Here is a 15,584-nt window from a genome sequence, read left to right as displayed (position 1 = left end):
CACTCAGTCTGGTCAGGTCATTACCATGTAGGTCTTTTAGGTTGCTAAGAAGAATTGTCATTTACCCTCAGATCACTCATATAATGGAGAAATAACCACAAATTAATCAAAAAGCCTTCTTCTTTGGAAGAGGGCAAACTGACCCCTACCACATCACTGATGAATGTGGTAGAGTGGATGGCTGTGGTCACCACCTCCACTTAATATATGTCACCAAGTCTTGGGAGAGGACCTATTCATCTTTGACTATGTTCTGCCTTGACCTCCTACATCTGGCTTGCGGAGAGGTATGAGTGGTTCTCCAGGATGGAAATGAGGATGTCCACTACTTTGCAGCAGGACTTCCTCTGGGTGCCCAGCCCATATGAAGGGACAACAGCAAGACTCATGATGATCCACTTCAGCTACACCCACAGGCCACTGAACACACAGCAAAAGCCAAAGCTTACCTTTGGAAGTCCATCCTTGTTTGGCTTTCTGCAGAGGTTCCTCTGGAGTTTCTTCAACAGTGATCTCGGTGTCAGTGCTGTTACCTGATAGTTTACGTTTTCTGTCCAGCTGGAGGGTAGGGTCATTTAATATATTCATAGCAGGTGACTTGTTCATGGGCCACCTGTTCATGAAGTACTTCTTCACTGGAAGATTTTTGTCTTTGGGGGCCTTAAACAGACTGTCTTTCTTTACAGCACTATCTTCACCTGGATTTGGAGAAAAGACAATGAAGGCCCAAATGTCATGAGAAAACAGAACTCCCATACCCAAAATAATCTGCTGCCAATAGACTACAGATTCACATTGGAAGTATAAAATCCCCAGAAACAGATCCCCAGAGGAAACCCAGGTAAAGACAAGTAGCAATTAAAGCAGAAAGCAAGACTGGAACTGCATATACCATACCTCATATACCACATACACTTGTGACTTTGTCATTTTTATAGTTGGAGGCATGAGAGAACCAAGAAAGGAGATGAGAAGAGACATTATGGGGCAGGAATGCTATCTCTTTCAGTAAATGGAAAGCCAATGTAATAAAGACATAACTCTGACATGCCATATCTCCAAATGAAAATATCAATATTCACTTGGGTTGAGAGGACAGATAATGAGTAAACTGGACAGATAAATAGTGCAGGAAGAAAGTAAGGTCCTTCATGGACAGAAGCAATGGTCTCTCTTGAATGGCTGCAGAGCTCTGGACCTAGAGACTAAGCTGCTGCTGAAACTGGCAAGAGAGGAAGGAAGGATATCTAGTAGTCTAAGAGTACTGGGAAGAAGAGCTTATTAGCAAAGGCAAAGGAAATATTTCTTAGCATGTGTAGAAATTCAAAGGCAACTTTAACATAACTCAATCTGATTACTGCAAATCTTTCTCTCTCCTGTTTTCTCACGTTACTCAAGGGATCATCCCATTTTCTGTCCCAGAGGAAGGCCTTTAGACTCTAGTAGAGTTCAATGACATTATGAATATCCATAAGAACACTAATTTATTCTTATCCCTTCCTTTACATGTAACTATCTCAGGGCACTCTAAAAAACAACGTTCTATTCCCTTCATTGTCCATGTCTCCTTTCACATCTGGCACAAACTAAGTGGCTGAAGTCAGAATTAGCTGATATCATAATGCCTTTCAAATGCAAAACAGAATGACTATTTAAGCAACACAGAACATCACTCTATCCCCCTTGCTACATACCTTAGGGTCATGTTAAGAATCTCTCAACACCTAGTATTTCAAATTCCACCTCCACATCTTACATTTTTTAAAAAAGATTTTATTTATCTGACAGAGAGGGAGCATGAGCATGGGGAGCAGGAGGAACAGGAGAAGGAGAAGCAGGGTGACTGGGTGACGGCACTGAGGGGGGCACTTGATGGGATGAGCACTGGGTGTTATTACTATATGTGGGCAAATCGAACTCCAATAAAAAATACCAATAAAAGGAGAGAGAGAGAGAGAGAGAGAGAGAGAGAGAGAGAGAGAGAGAGAGAGAGAAGGCTCCCTGCTAAGCCCGATGTAGACCCCTCTCAATCCCAGGACCCTTGGATCACAACTTGAGCTTAAGGCGGATGCTTTACCAACTGAGCCATCCAGGTGCCTCACATTTAACATTTTAACTCCAGGTCTAGTTGTGGCCACCTGATCTCTGAGAGTCTTGACTATTCCTAAAGAGGCACCTTTCTCCAAATGGTTTTCCCATGAAGTTTTCACCATCACTCCATCATCCTCGCAGAAGAAATTAGTTTATATGTAACATGCCTGCGTTTTTTGCCATAATAGTCAGTATCTCCTACTCTGACCTAGTAAATCAGCCTGGGTATGGAGGGCACCCCTTCACCCACCAAGACAGGAAGCATGACATACAGGCACTTGCCATGGGTGTTCAGCTAGGAATGACATTCCTGTCCTTGATATCCCAGATAGTCCTCTCCTGTCTTGTATCCAGGGACCCCTCAATATGATAACTGTAGTTCCTCATCCTGGTGTATAATCAGGAACCTTCCATTGAAGACTTGGGATACACTGAAATCACTCTCCCATAAACAGGTGTAGCTGCATTCTTTCCATTTTTTTGCAAGACATTCTTTTACCAAGATAGATCCACCCACACCTTCCCCCAAACTGCCCCCTGAGCCATTATAAGAAAAAATGAATGATAATTGAGAAGTTTTCAGTATCACCTTTCGTGGCAAGGATCCTTATTCAATAACTGAAGTCATCCCAGACATTAAATATCATCATCACCACCTTCATCATTGTCATGATAAACACCACCCCAAACTGCCTAAGACAGATGGGCTATCACCTCCAGGGCACAGGGGCTCCATGGCACACTACAGTAACTACAGTACATCTCAACTTAGACTTTGTCAAATAAGGTAAATTTAACTACTACCCAAAGGATTACCCTTGTTGATACAAGAGAAAGAAAGATGCATGACTCCAAAGCATCAGGCTGTGCCATCCTTGTTCCTACTTTTCACCCCTTCAGAAGCAGGAAGTCATGTACCATTGGACATGCCAGCTAGGCATATATGACAGTGGCTGTGTTCATAGCTTAACACTGGCTCTCTCACAGCATACGCATCCCATAATTCATCATAGTTCCATACCACTACCTCACAAAAGCATCACCAGAGCAATATTTACATGTCGCTATGGCAGCAAAGTAATGTCTGTTCCATCATGCCTACTTAGGGCTTAATGGTAGAGTATTGATAAGTTTCAGAGTTACCAAAGTACCTGTCCTGCAGGTAACTACAATACCAGAGCAAATATTAATCTTGTTAACATTAAGAACCTCCACAGAAGAGGCATGCCAATGTTCCATTGATTTTGTCTCAAGTTTCTTCCAGTTCCTTCCATCTATACAGCTTGCACATTGTGAACAAACAGATGCTAGACTTCTGCATGCAAATAGGTGGCAGACAAGAATATGCTGAATTTAAAAAAAAGGGGGGGATCTAACTGACTAGGTCCTTATCAATATTGTTCCTATTAACAAATCTCCCAGGTTTGAAGAGAATCTTAACTCATTTTTCGATTTAAAAAGGAAATATTTAATGGCGGTCCCTGCACAATACAGAGAAAAAGAAAATCAAGACCATGGTACTTTCAGGCTTCCTCACTTTTTGAAGATGGCCTTCAGGAAAAGTGGACTTCTGTAATAAATTATTAGTAAGTTCAAGGTCATTACAACTGGGAAAACAATTTTTCTGGAGTTGTTATCAAGGGGAATATGTCTGGGGACACAAAGCGTGTTGGCTCCAACACACAGAATCTGCTGGCCGTCAGATCATTGTGAACCCCCAAGACAAATCACTGAGGGCGAGGTCCCAGCAGCAGGGCCGGGCACATGTACTGGGAGAAGGGCCACCCCATTTGGGAAGGGAGATGATGCCCAGACCTGAATCGCCAGAGACCCAGGCAGGGATCTGGCAGCAGGTGGGGAGTCAGTGTGAGGTGGCCACCGCCATGGATCCTAGGCAGCACAGGGAGTGCAACCATGTGGACGTGGGCCAGGATGGGTATGCCCCGACCTGACCCCTAGGTGGTCAGATGGCAACTTGGAGCGCTATCGACAGTGTGACAGCGCAGTTAGCCTGAGGTTCCTGGGCAGGGTCAGGAGAAGGGGTGCTGTCTGGGGGCTTCCCTCTCCTCATGCCCTAGGGGCAGCCTGGAGGGCATCTCACAACAAACAGTGAGGTGAGCCCTGGGCTCTGTGTTGCCTGAAGGTGGCAAGGGCTGCGCCGTCCTGTAAGTGCCTTCCTGGGAGGCGTGCAGCCAAAGGCAGAAGACTGGAGGGAGGAACAGCACCTGGGGGTGAGGGTGCGGGTGTGGGTGGGGGTCTGCCCACTGGGTGCATCAGACTTGCACTTCAGGAACCTAGCCGCCTGCCCGCGACGGCGGAAACTGCGGGCAAGAACTTCCGTGAACATACACATACACACACACACACACACACACACACACACACACACACACACAGGCATGCGCGCATGCGCAGAAGGTACGCCGATTTCTGATGGAAACTGGGGATACCACGGTGATTGATGCTCCTGCATGAGGGCTCACTGGGGATTCAGGGGCTACGACCTGTCAGAAGGGGCCTGCACAGGGAGGCCCCCCACCAGAAACATCCCAGCCACCCATGCAGAAGCCATGCAGGTCATGGAAACACAGCGCAATCTAGGGCAGGCCGCAGCCACTTACAACCAAGCCCTGCCTCCCCAGGCCCTTGAGCCAGAAGCCCTTCCCCTGAGGCAAGGCCACCAGAGCAGCCCAACTGTGCCACAGGCCCCTTCCTTGCAAGCCCAGCACCAACTGATGCCTGCTCCTGCTCACAGGCTCGCACCAGCATGTCTCTCCAGTGTAGGCAACTGCCAAGCTTCTGCTCTCACCCTCAGGGAGACAGGGACCAAGCATTCCACATACTTGTGATCTTCAGCTGTTTTCTATTCATTGTTTTCTTCATCTTCAAATACCTTTTGTAAATTTTCAGCTGTACTTTATACTTAAACATGTCTTGCTTTTTTCATGGTTTTCCTTTTTGCAGGGTGGGGTTTCTCTTTCTCTTTTCAGTTTTATACTTTCCAGATACACATCTATATAGCTATTACATTTAAGGTTCTTTTCGAAGTGCTCTTGCTTTTTCTTCTTAGTTTGTGATCTTCTTTCTGGAATAAGCAGGCCAAAACACACCCAGGATCTCTTTTTGAGGTTTTTCATGTTGTGGCTGCTGCCGCTGCGGGTACTACTACTGTTATATTTGTTTTGCTATTAAAGGTCTTTTTCCTTTCTTTCCTTTTCTGGACAAAAATGACCTGATGGAGAAATTTACCCCTAATGGAAGAAGAAGATGTCTTCCCCACAGCCAAGGATGGATCCCATATGGAAATAAGTCAGATGAAAGAACTAGCATTTGAAACAACTGAAACATACTACCAGAGCTTTCAAAAAAGCAGTGAAGACACTAGAAACCCCCCTCACTCTAGAGACAAAACCCCCTCAAATCTAGTTGGGCTGAAATAAAACTTGTGGAACCAAGAGGCAGTGCCATGTGGAGACCATAAAAACAAAGAAAGAATCAAAATTGTCCATCAGTGACCTAGTTGAGAAATTAATTGGGGGCGGGGGGCGGAATGAGGTTGAGGAGGAACAGGACAAGAAAACTCCTACATCACAAAGTACACTGAGGGAACTTGGATATTCCATAAAACTATATCCACATTGTACTAGACTCAGGAAAAAGAAGAGAGCACAGCGCAGGGAAAGGGTGAGGAAGATTTACTAGAACCAGTTACAGCTGAGCATTTCCCTAACATATGAAAGGACATGGGCATTTGAGTCCAAAAGGCCTACGTAGAGAAATACCTTCAAATTCAGCAGAAAGAGGTCAACCCCATGACCTATCAGAGGGAAACTTGCAAATGACAAAGAGAAAGGGAAAACTCTGAAAGCAGTTGGGGAGAAGAGGTCTGGAACCGACACAGATAACACATAAGGTTGGCAGCAGGGCTGTCCACAGAGATCTGGCAGGCCAGGAAAGGACTGGCATGATAGACTGGTATGCTAGATGGGAAATATATGCAGCCAAGCTTCCCTGAGCCAGCAAGGCTGTCATTCAGAATTCAAGGAGGGATGAAGAGTTTCCATGACCAACAAAAACAAAAGGGGTTTAGCATCACTGAACCAGCCATGCTACAACTAATAAAGGGCACCCTCTGAGTTGAACTAGAGACCAAATGTAACAAAAACTAGAAAGAAACACAGACAATCTACAGGAACAACAACTTGACAGGTTATACAGTGGCACTAAATGCATCTCTCTCCATCACTACTGTGAATATTAAAGGACTAAATGCTTCAGTTGACAGACTTAGGACAGCAGAATTGATAAAAAACAAAACAAACAAAAAAAGAAAACAACAAGACTTACCGATATCTGGCCTACAACAGACTCCTTTTTAACCCAAATCCACCTTCTCATTGACAGAGAGAGGGTGGAGAAGCTTTACCAGGCTAAGGAATATCCAGAGAGAGCTAGAATAGCCATACTTCTTTTGAACAAATTAGAGTTTTGACCAAAAAATGTTAGAAGAGATGCAGCAGGATGCTATGTCCTACTAAAGGGGTCTGCCAAACAAGAAGGTTTTAACAATGATGTCTGGCCCCCTTTCTTTCGTTTTTAAGTTGATTATGCATCCTCTAGAAAGTTTACCTTATCATTTTTCAAATAAAATTTTTTTGGGGGGAGCACCTGTTTGGCTGAGTTGTGAGGCATGCAACTCTTGATCTTGGGGTGAGGAGTTCAAGCCCCACACTGGATGTAGAGATTACTTAAAAAAATAAAAATAAATAAAAATTTAAAATTCTCTCTCTCTCAAAAAAAAAAGAAGATCTTAACAATGGACCATATCTAGGCCTCTGACATGGAAAAAGCCACATGTATGGAACTCAATACATCACAACCTTAAAGACTCATTAATAATCATACGATAATAATAGGAGGGGAGAGAAAACCCCATGACAGCAATGGAAAGTTGCTCTCAGTAGAAGATCAAGAAGGAAAAAGAGCTTGGAAGGACACCCTAGACCAGATGGACCTAATGCATATATTCAGAACATTTCCTCCTAAACAGCAGAATATCCATTCTTTTCCAAAGCACATGAAGAATCTGGGTCTCATATCAGGGCTCCACTGGTACTAAAAGACTGAGATACTACCATGCATATTTTCAGGCCACAATGCTATGAAACTTGACATCAATGGCAAGAAAGCATTGGGAAGGACCAGAGTGACATGGAAGTTAGGGAATGTCCTACTAAAGAATGGATGGGTCAAGCAGGAAATCAAAGAATTTAAGCCCAAATACATGCAAGCAAAGGAAAAGGAAAACTGGGAAGTCCAAGACCTTTGGCATGCAGCAAAAGTGGTCCTAAGTGGGAAGTCTCTAGCAAGGCAGGCCTTCATCAAGAAGCAGAAGTCTTCAAGACACAACCTACCCTGACACTAAGTTAGTTGGGACAAGAACTGCAAGGAGACGCTACATCCAGCAGGAAAAGAGAAACAAGAGGAGGCAGAAATGAATGATATAAAACAAACAAACAGCAGAATAGATTAAAAAAAAGGGGGGGGGCTCTTCGTTAAATCAAATTAACAAGATTGCTAGACTCTTAGACTTAACAAAAAGAAAAGAGAAAGAACCTAAATAAAATCATGAATGAAAGAGGAGAGATCTCAACCAATGCCACGGAAATATAATTAATTATAAGACAGTCTTATGAAAAATCATATACCAATAACCTGAGCATTCTGGAAGAAGTGGACAAATTCCAAGAAACATACAAACTACAAGACCTAAAGCAGGAAGAAATAGAAAATTTGATTACACCTCAACCAGAAAAAAAATTGAATCAGTAATCAAATCATTCCCCAAAAATAGAAGTCCTAGGCTGATAGCTCCCCAGAGGAACTCTCCCAGACATTTAAGGAAGCCTTCATACCTATTCTTCTCAAACTTTTCTAAAAAATATGAAACAAACACTTCCCAACTCCTTTACAAGGCCAGTATAATCTAAATTAAGACAAAGATCCCACTAGCAAATCAAATTCAACAGTACATTAAAAGAATTATGCATGACTCAGATCCTAAGAGTCCAAGTCTTGATTTTGGCTCAGTTTATGACCTCAAGGTTGTGGGATCAAGCCCCTTTTTATGATCCACACTCAGCACAGTGTTTGTTTGTCCTTCTCTGTTTGTCTTCTAATCTTGCAAATATATATAAAGATAAAACCTTTTAAAAACTGACTTATTGGGACGGCTGGGGTGGCTCAGTCATTGAGTGTCTGCGTTTGGCTTGGGTCATGATCCCAGGGTCCTAGGGTCGAGTTCTGTATCAGGATCACCATAAGGAGCCTACATCTCCCTCTATGTTTTTGCCTCTCTCTCTTTATGTGTGTCATGAATAAATAAATACAACCTAAAAAAAAGAACACAGACTTATTCATCACAGGCAAGTGAAAATCATTCCTGGTCTGTAAGGTTGGTTCAACATCTGCAAATAAATCCAAGTGATACATTGCATTAATACAAGAAAAGATACAAGCCATAGGATCCTCTCATTAGATGCAGTAAAGTATTTGACAAAAATATGGCATCTGTTCTTAAAGCCTTCACCAAAGTATTAGAGATGTAACATACATAAACATCATTAGGGCCATGTTATAAAAGATCCACAGCTATCCTCCTCCTCAGTGGAGAAAACCTGACTGCTTTTCCTGAGGGGCAAGAACACTCTCAGTCTTACTATTTAACAAGGCTCAGTAATCAGATAACAGAAAGAATTTATAAAAGCATCCAAACTAGCAAGGAAGAAGCCAAACTTTCACTATTTGCAGACAACATAATATTGTATGTAGAAAACCCAAAAGACTCCACTACAAAATTCCTATAACTGATATAGAAATCCTGCAGACTGTAAAATCGATGTGCAGAAATCTGCTGAATTTATATTCATCAATAAAAAAGCAGAAAAAAGAAATCAACGGATCCCATTTTGCCACAGCACCAAAAACAATAAGACATGTAGGAATAAACTTAACTAAAGATCTGTACTCTGAAGAATTGAAACACTTATGAAAAAATTGAATAGACAGAAAGAAATGGAAAAGCATACCGAACTTATTCAATTTCAACACCCAAAACCCAAATAACCCATTAAGAAATGGGCAGAAGACATGAATAGACACATTTTTTTCATAGAATACATCCAAATGGATAACAGACACATGAAAAGATTCTCAACATCACTCATCATCACAGAAATACAGATCAAAACCACAGTGAGGTACTACCTCATCACACATGTCAGAATCCCTAAAATCAACAATTTAGGAAATAACAGATGTTCGCAGAATGGGGACAGAAGGGAACCCTTTCACACTGTTAGTGGGAATGAAAGCTGATGCAGCCACTCCGGAAATCAGTATGGAGATTCCTCTAGAAGTTATAAAAAGAGCTACCCTATGACCTAGCAGTTACCCTACTAGAGGTAGGTTGTATCCTCATTCAGAGGATACAAAAATGCTGATTCAAAGGGGCACCTGCCCTCCAATGTTTATAGCACCAATGTTGACATTAACCAAACTAGGGATAAAGAGTGCATCTGTCCTTTGATGAATGTATAAGGAAGATATGGCATATATACAATGTAGTATTACTCGTCTATCAGAAAGAGTGAAATCTTACTGTTTGCAATGACATGGATGGAACTAAAGGGTATTATGCTAAGCAAAATAAGTCAATAAGAAAAAGACAATCATCATATGGTTTCATTCATATGTGAAATTTAAGAAAAAAAATAAGAACATAGTTAAGGGAAATAAAAAATGAGAAAGGGAAACAAACCATAAAAGACCCTTAATGGTGGAGGACACAGTGAGGGTTGCTGGAAGGGAGGTCAGTGGGTGTGGAACAGATAGGTGAGAGGGATTTAGAACCTGTTGTGATGAGCACTGGGTGTTAAATATAAATGATGAGTCATTAAATTCCACTCCAGAAACCAATATTGTAGTGTATGTTAACTACCCAGAATTTAAATTCAAAAAAAGAGAATTAATTAATTAATTAATTAAAAATATGTCCTAGGATTTTTTTTCCTAGGTGTTTTATTACTAGATGCCACAACATTTAAAAGAACAAGAGGCCTTGATTCATGGCTGGGAAGAATAGCCTAGCAGCTACTAACTGGACAATAAGCTGTAATAAAGCTCTTAACCTAAAATTATAGAATGTAATCATCTTAACTTTTCTCAGCTCGAAATTGAGTCAATTCATTCTCATAGTTGTAGCACAACACAAAAGCTGGTTGAGTTTACTTACATGTCTCACTGTTATTCTGGCCAGTGATGGCCTCCTCCGATGTTAATAACATTGGCTTTTTGTCCTTATTTCTTTTCAGCCTTCCCCAGTCAGCAGAGCTAAATGTACACACTTCAGAGTCTTTGGTCATTGGGAGGTTACCTCTCTTCTCTTTCATCTCCAACTCTGAGAAGCGCATCATTGCACGCTAGAAAGACAATGGAGGTATATTTAAATAAAAGTACTTTTCTTAAAACTAAGTCACTTTACTAAGAAAAACTTGCAATTAATGAAATAAAGTTTTGCTAATTTTTTCATAATGTCTCAGGTATAACCAAACATGCTATATATATATTTTTTTGCATATCTACATACACTACTGTAAACAGACATTTGTTTTTGTTTCTTTTTTTAAATTTCTTTTTATTGGAGTTCAATTTGCCTATATATATATATCTCTCTCACATCTTGTTTCTCCATTCATCTTTCTTTTTTTTAATAATAAATTTATTTTTATTGGTGTTCAAATTGCCAACATACAGTCCATTCATCTTTCGATGGACACCAAGGCTCCTTCCACAGTTGGGCTATTGTAGACATTGCTGCTATACACACTGGGGTGTATCCTGGTGTTTCACTGCATCTGTATCTTTGGGGTAAATCCCCAGCAGTGCAATTGCTAGGTCGCAGGGCAGATCTATTTTTCACTCTTTGAGGAACCTCCACACAGTTTTCCAGAGTGGCTGCCCCAGTTCACATTCCCACCAACAGTGCAAGAGGGTTTCTCTTTCTCCACATCCTCTCCAACATTTGTTGTTTCCTGTCTTGTTAATTTTCCCCATTCTCACTGGTGTGAGGTGGTTTTGATTTGTATTTCCCTGATGGCCAGTGATGTGGAACATTTTCTCTTGTGCTTGTTGGCCCTGTCTATCAGACATCTGGTTTTGAGGATAAGTTAAATAAAAATACATATAAGAACAAAATAGAATATTACTCAGCCATTAGAAAAGACAAATACCCATCATTTGCTTCGATGTGGATAGAACTGTATGCTGAACGAAGTAAGTCAATTGAATAAGGACAAACATTATATAGTCTCATTCATTTGGGGACTATAAAAAATAGTGAAAGGGAATAAAGGGGAAAGGAGAGAAAATAAGTGAAAATATCAGTGAGGATGACAGAACATGACAGACTCCTAACTCTGGGAAATAAACAGGGGTAGTGAAAGGGGAGGTGGGTGGGGGGTTGGGGTGATGGGGTGACAGGCACTGAGGGGGCATTTGATGGGATGAGCACTGGGTGATATTCCAATAAAAAAAATTTAAAAAAAAAAACAAAATGGAAAAAATAAAGATAAACATACTATAAACTTATCTTTATGTACTTAAAAATGAAATTTAAGTCTAAAAGTTTACATAATATTACCATAATTAAATTTGAAAACAGAAACAACCCATACTAAGTGGCAGACAAACAAAATAATAGTTTCTTAATATTTACATTCATCCTTACTTCATTTTTTAAAAATATGAACCCACTCTTCTCATGATATTACAAAACCAATTTGGCTTTATTTAACTTTAAAAAAAGGAATATTTGAAAAACAAAGTGAACTATAATTCACTTACAGAGTAAAGTGCAAGTCACATCCCATTTAAGGGATCTTGTGTGTATATGCAGGAAAGTTGCATGAATTCCAGACATCCTGCTGCTATAAATCTCCAAAAGACTCATGTAAGGCAGTGTAAGGAGAACCATTCTTGACATTTTCTAATGTTTAGTAAGAGTGGATAAATCAAATTGATATGTGAACATCATGCAGTATTTTTATATCCTTTGCAATATTTAAAACTTATGTTAGCAGTGTTTGAATGGATTCCTCTTTTTTTTTAAAGATTTTATTTATTTATTCATGAGAAACACACAGAGAGAGTGAGAGAGGCAGAGACACAGGTAGAGGGAGAAGCAGGTTCCATGCAGGGAGCCCAATGTGGGACTCAATCCTGGATCTCCAGGATCACGCCCTGGGCTGAAGGCGGCACTAAACTGCTGAGCCACCTGGGCTTCCCTGACTGGATTCCTCTTAATATCTGCAGAACAACTTAATGTATCCAGACACATAAACCTCCTGAGTGCAATCATTTATGTCCCCTTAGTGGACACATTTAATACATTTATATTATTTATATTATCGTAAGCTTTATTAACTAAATCTGATGTCCTGCCCTATTATACTCCCCCAGACACCATTACATATTAAAAAAAAACGTGAGAATTGGAAAAGCTACTGAAATCTGAGTAGAGGTGCTTACCTGCAAGGCCCGTTGCTCACGACCAAGTTGGCTAGAATCTGCATATAGTTCAGTAGTGACACACTTGAACTGGTCACCAACATAACCAGCAGAGTTTGCTATTCTCTTTGCCAGCTTAGATGACTTTCGTTTCAGGACTCTGCCATCATTGGATTCTGCCTCAGCAGCTTCATCCTTCTTAGGAGTGAGGGCAACATTCACACTTGATGCAGCACTACTTACACAAAATGCCCTGGGATCTTCTTGGATTTTACCAAAAGTCACAATGTGACCCCCACTACCCAGAGCTGGCTCCAGGAATGGAGTTGAGACTTCCAACCCTAGCTCCTCCTTCTTGGTTTCTGCTGGAATATTCTTCTTTGTTAAACTGAACAGTGACTGGCCTGGGACCTGTTTGACAGCATAAGCTTCATGGATATCACTGATGCTCCCCAACTTCTCTCTGAGGGTAATGAAATTGTGGTGTGGCTGCAAGTCTGTGTCAGTAGGGGACTTGATGGACTCAATGTTCTGGCCCACATTCTCATCTCTGAAGCCCGATTTGGACATATTCGAGTAGGTTTTAGCATCTGGCTCTTTCCACAGAAGATCTACATACAGAGGTTTGCCACACTTGACAACAGGAGGGCCTGGTTCTATGTTAGGAGGCACTTCTGAATGTAACTTGCTGTTGCTAGTTTCCAACATCTTGGAAAACTGGTTCTGGAGAGTTGAGTCCTTGTATGGAGCTGTCTCATGAGACGGGGACCACTTCTCTAATTTCTCCTCTTTAGTAATCTCTCTGGGTGTTTGAGATACAGGATGCACCATGCCAAACTCCCTCAATGTATGTTCATAGGTTCCAAACTCAGGCCAGCTTTTGGGCAACCTATGGGGCAGCCCACACTTTGGGGCAAGGTTCTCAGGAAACAGACTGGGTCCCAAAACTGAGTGAGGATAGGCAAGTCCCCTGCCATGTATGGAGACAGTACTTATAGGAGTGCCTTCAGGCAATGGAAAAGGTATGTAACTCCTGGGGTAGAGAACTGCTGGGGACCTAATGAGAGCCTTATTTGGAGATGGAGATATTGAGCTTGACAGGAAGTCATTCTGGATTCCTCTGCAGCCTGGATCTGAGTTGTTGTGTTTGGCACCCTTGATGTTGTTATCTCCACTGTACTGTGCAGGCATGGTTAAGCATTGGCCCATATGCCAGATGATGGATGGCATTGTGTCTGTGGAGCTACTGCTGGCCTTGCATCCATCTGTACTAGCATTCAGGGCTGGCAACACACAGGGTTGCTGGCCTGTAGTAAATGCTGACCCCAAAGTGTTAGTTATTACAGCATCTGTGACACCCATATTGGGATATAAAAAATTCTGGTGCTGTGGTATTGCCCAGTCTGAAGCCTTGTTTTTCAGTAGTATATCTTTACTTTTCTTGTCTTCATGAGGACTCTGTGCAGGCACCACCCAGGATAAGGAAGCTGTACTAATGATTTCAGGTTTATACATAGTACAGCCACCTTCTGGAGGTAATGTTTCTTTAAGAATCTCACTTCCAGAGAGCACTAAGCCACTTCCAGTTTTACTGTGAGCAATGATCATGGGAGTTCTCTTTTTCAAGTAGTCAGCTTTGGAAGTATCTACATCAACCACTTTGGTAGACAAGTCTATGGGTTTATCAATGATGTCTTTCTCAACAATCTCCTTCTCCAACACAGGAAATGAGCTGCCATCTATTCTGTCTTGACTTGCTGTTTTCTGGGTAAGCTCAGGAACTTGCTGAGCACTTTCAAGATCCTTTGGATATGTATTGTTGGAAAAACTAGTGGTAGAAAACTTGCAGCTAAGTAGCATGTCTGGCTTTGACATGGTACCTAAAACAGAGGGAGAAAGGCTGGTGTACTGCTTGTAGAGTTCCGGGTAGGTTTCTGCACCTTGGGAGGGAAGGTGGATTCGTGATGAAGGCTGAGGCAAGGAAGATAGCAGTAGGGATGTGTCTCCTACCAGGTCACTGGTTACTACCTTGGCAGAGATCAACCCAGGCTGCTCACTGTTCTGCATGTGAGGATAAGCTTGGGAATTGATGGGGTTTGCAGGACTGATACCCATGTTCCAGGGCAGTTTTTTGTCTGTGCAGTGGACCAAAGGTGAGATATCTGGGGAGGCCAAAGGCACTGAAAGCCTTACAGGTGAAGCCAGGGATGATGGCACGTTAGGACTGATGTATTTAGGTGGTGGCAAGTAAAGAAAATGCTCTTCATTTGTGCAGACTGGAGAATACAGTGGCCGGGCCAAGTTACAGGACTGCTGAGGTTGCAAGGTCTTGTTCATGTTCAGTGAATATTTATTTGGTGAGTCATGGAAAGGGTAGACAGCTGGTGTGGCACCTGCCATGTAACCACTGACCCAGGGCAATTGCAAATAACTAGCATGACTGATGTTGAAAGGGCTCTGTTTTTCACTGAGAGGACTATTCAAGCTTACTGTTTCTGCTCTGGGCATAGCACTTTTTTGCATTGTAGGTGGTGTTTTGTTAATAGCACTTAAGTCATTTGGTGGTTTTCCAGAAACAGTGGCTGTCTCAGATGTATCTGGATTAAACTGTATTTCTGGACTGCTCTCAGGAGAAAATCCAAGACCACCTGAAGTGCTCATTACAGCCTCTTGACCTTTCTCTGAGTTTAATCCACAAAGGCTAGAACAGATGATGTTTTCAGGGACATTGGGCCCTTCCCCAATCAGGTGTGTGTGGTCCATGTGCAGTGCTTGTAAGCCACAATCTAATGGGCTGTAGTCACACTCACCTTTGCAAAAGAAGAACATGGATATTACTTAGACATTTCTAAAAGCAGCAGCATCCAAGCTGAAGAGAATCTGCAAATTGGTTTACTGTAACGGTAGCCTAACGTTACAGCAAGAAA

At 41.8% G+C, this 15,584-nt stretch overlaps 1 protein-coding gene and 1 long non-coding RNA gene across 3 annotated transcripts in view; one reads left to right on the top strand and one right to left on the bottom strand.

Moving 5' to 3' along the window:
* Positions 1 to 15,467, bottom strand: part of LOC144309392 (BCL-6 corepressor-like) — a 42,118-nt gene extending 26,651 nt beyond the window's left edge. The window contains exons 1-3 of one of the 2 annotated variants that reach the window (XM_077890464.1): positions 12,679 to 15,467; positions 10,385 to 10,571; positions 450 to 698 (exon numbers count right to left, since the gene is read on the bottom strand). In XM_077890464.1, the coding sequence (XP_077746590.1) occupies positions 450 to 698; positions 10,385 to 10,571; positions 12,679 to 15,420 (3,178 nt within the window). In that variant the 5' untranslated portion in view covers positions 15,421 to 15,467. Of the gene's footprint in view, positions 1 to 449; positions 699 to 3,009; positions 3,124 to 10,384; positions 10,572 to 12,678 lie in introns of those variants that run through there. The other variant, XM_077890465.1, reaches the window with a different exon arrangement.
* On the top strand, positions 3,158 to 10,618 carry LOC144309393 (uncharacterized). Its single transcript, XR_013375398.1, has 3 exons — positions 3,158 to 3,253; positions 3,553 to 3,677; positions 10,464 to 10,618. It is a non-coding gene; the product is annotated as an uncharacterized LOC144309393 (long non-coding RNA).
* Positions 15,468 to 15,584: the final 117 nt, after the last annotated feature.

Source organism: Canis aureus, chromosome Y, assembly GCF_053574225.1.
Source record: "Canis aureus isolate CA01 chromosome Y, VMU_Caureus_v.1.0, whole genome shotgun sequence".
In the NCBI taxonomy this organism is placed as follows: domain Eukaryota; kingdom Metazoa; phylum Chordata; class Mammalia; order Carnivora; family Canidae; genus Canis; species Canis aureus.
Note: the sequence above shows the minus strand (reverse complement) of the source record. Positions and strands in the feature narration are given on the sequence as shown.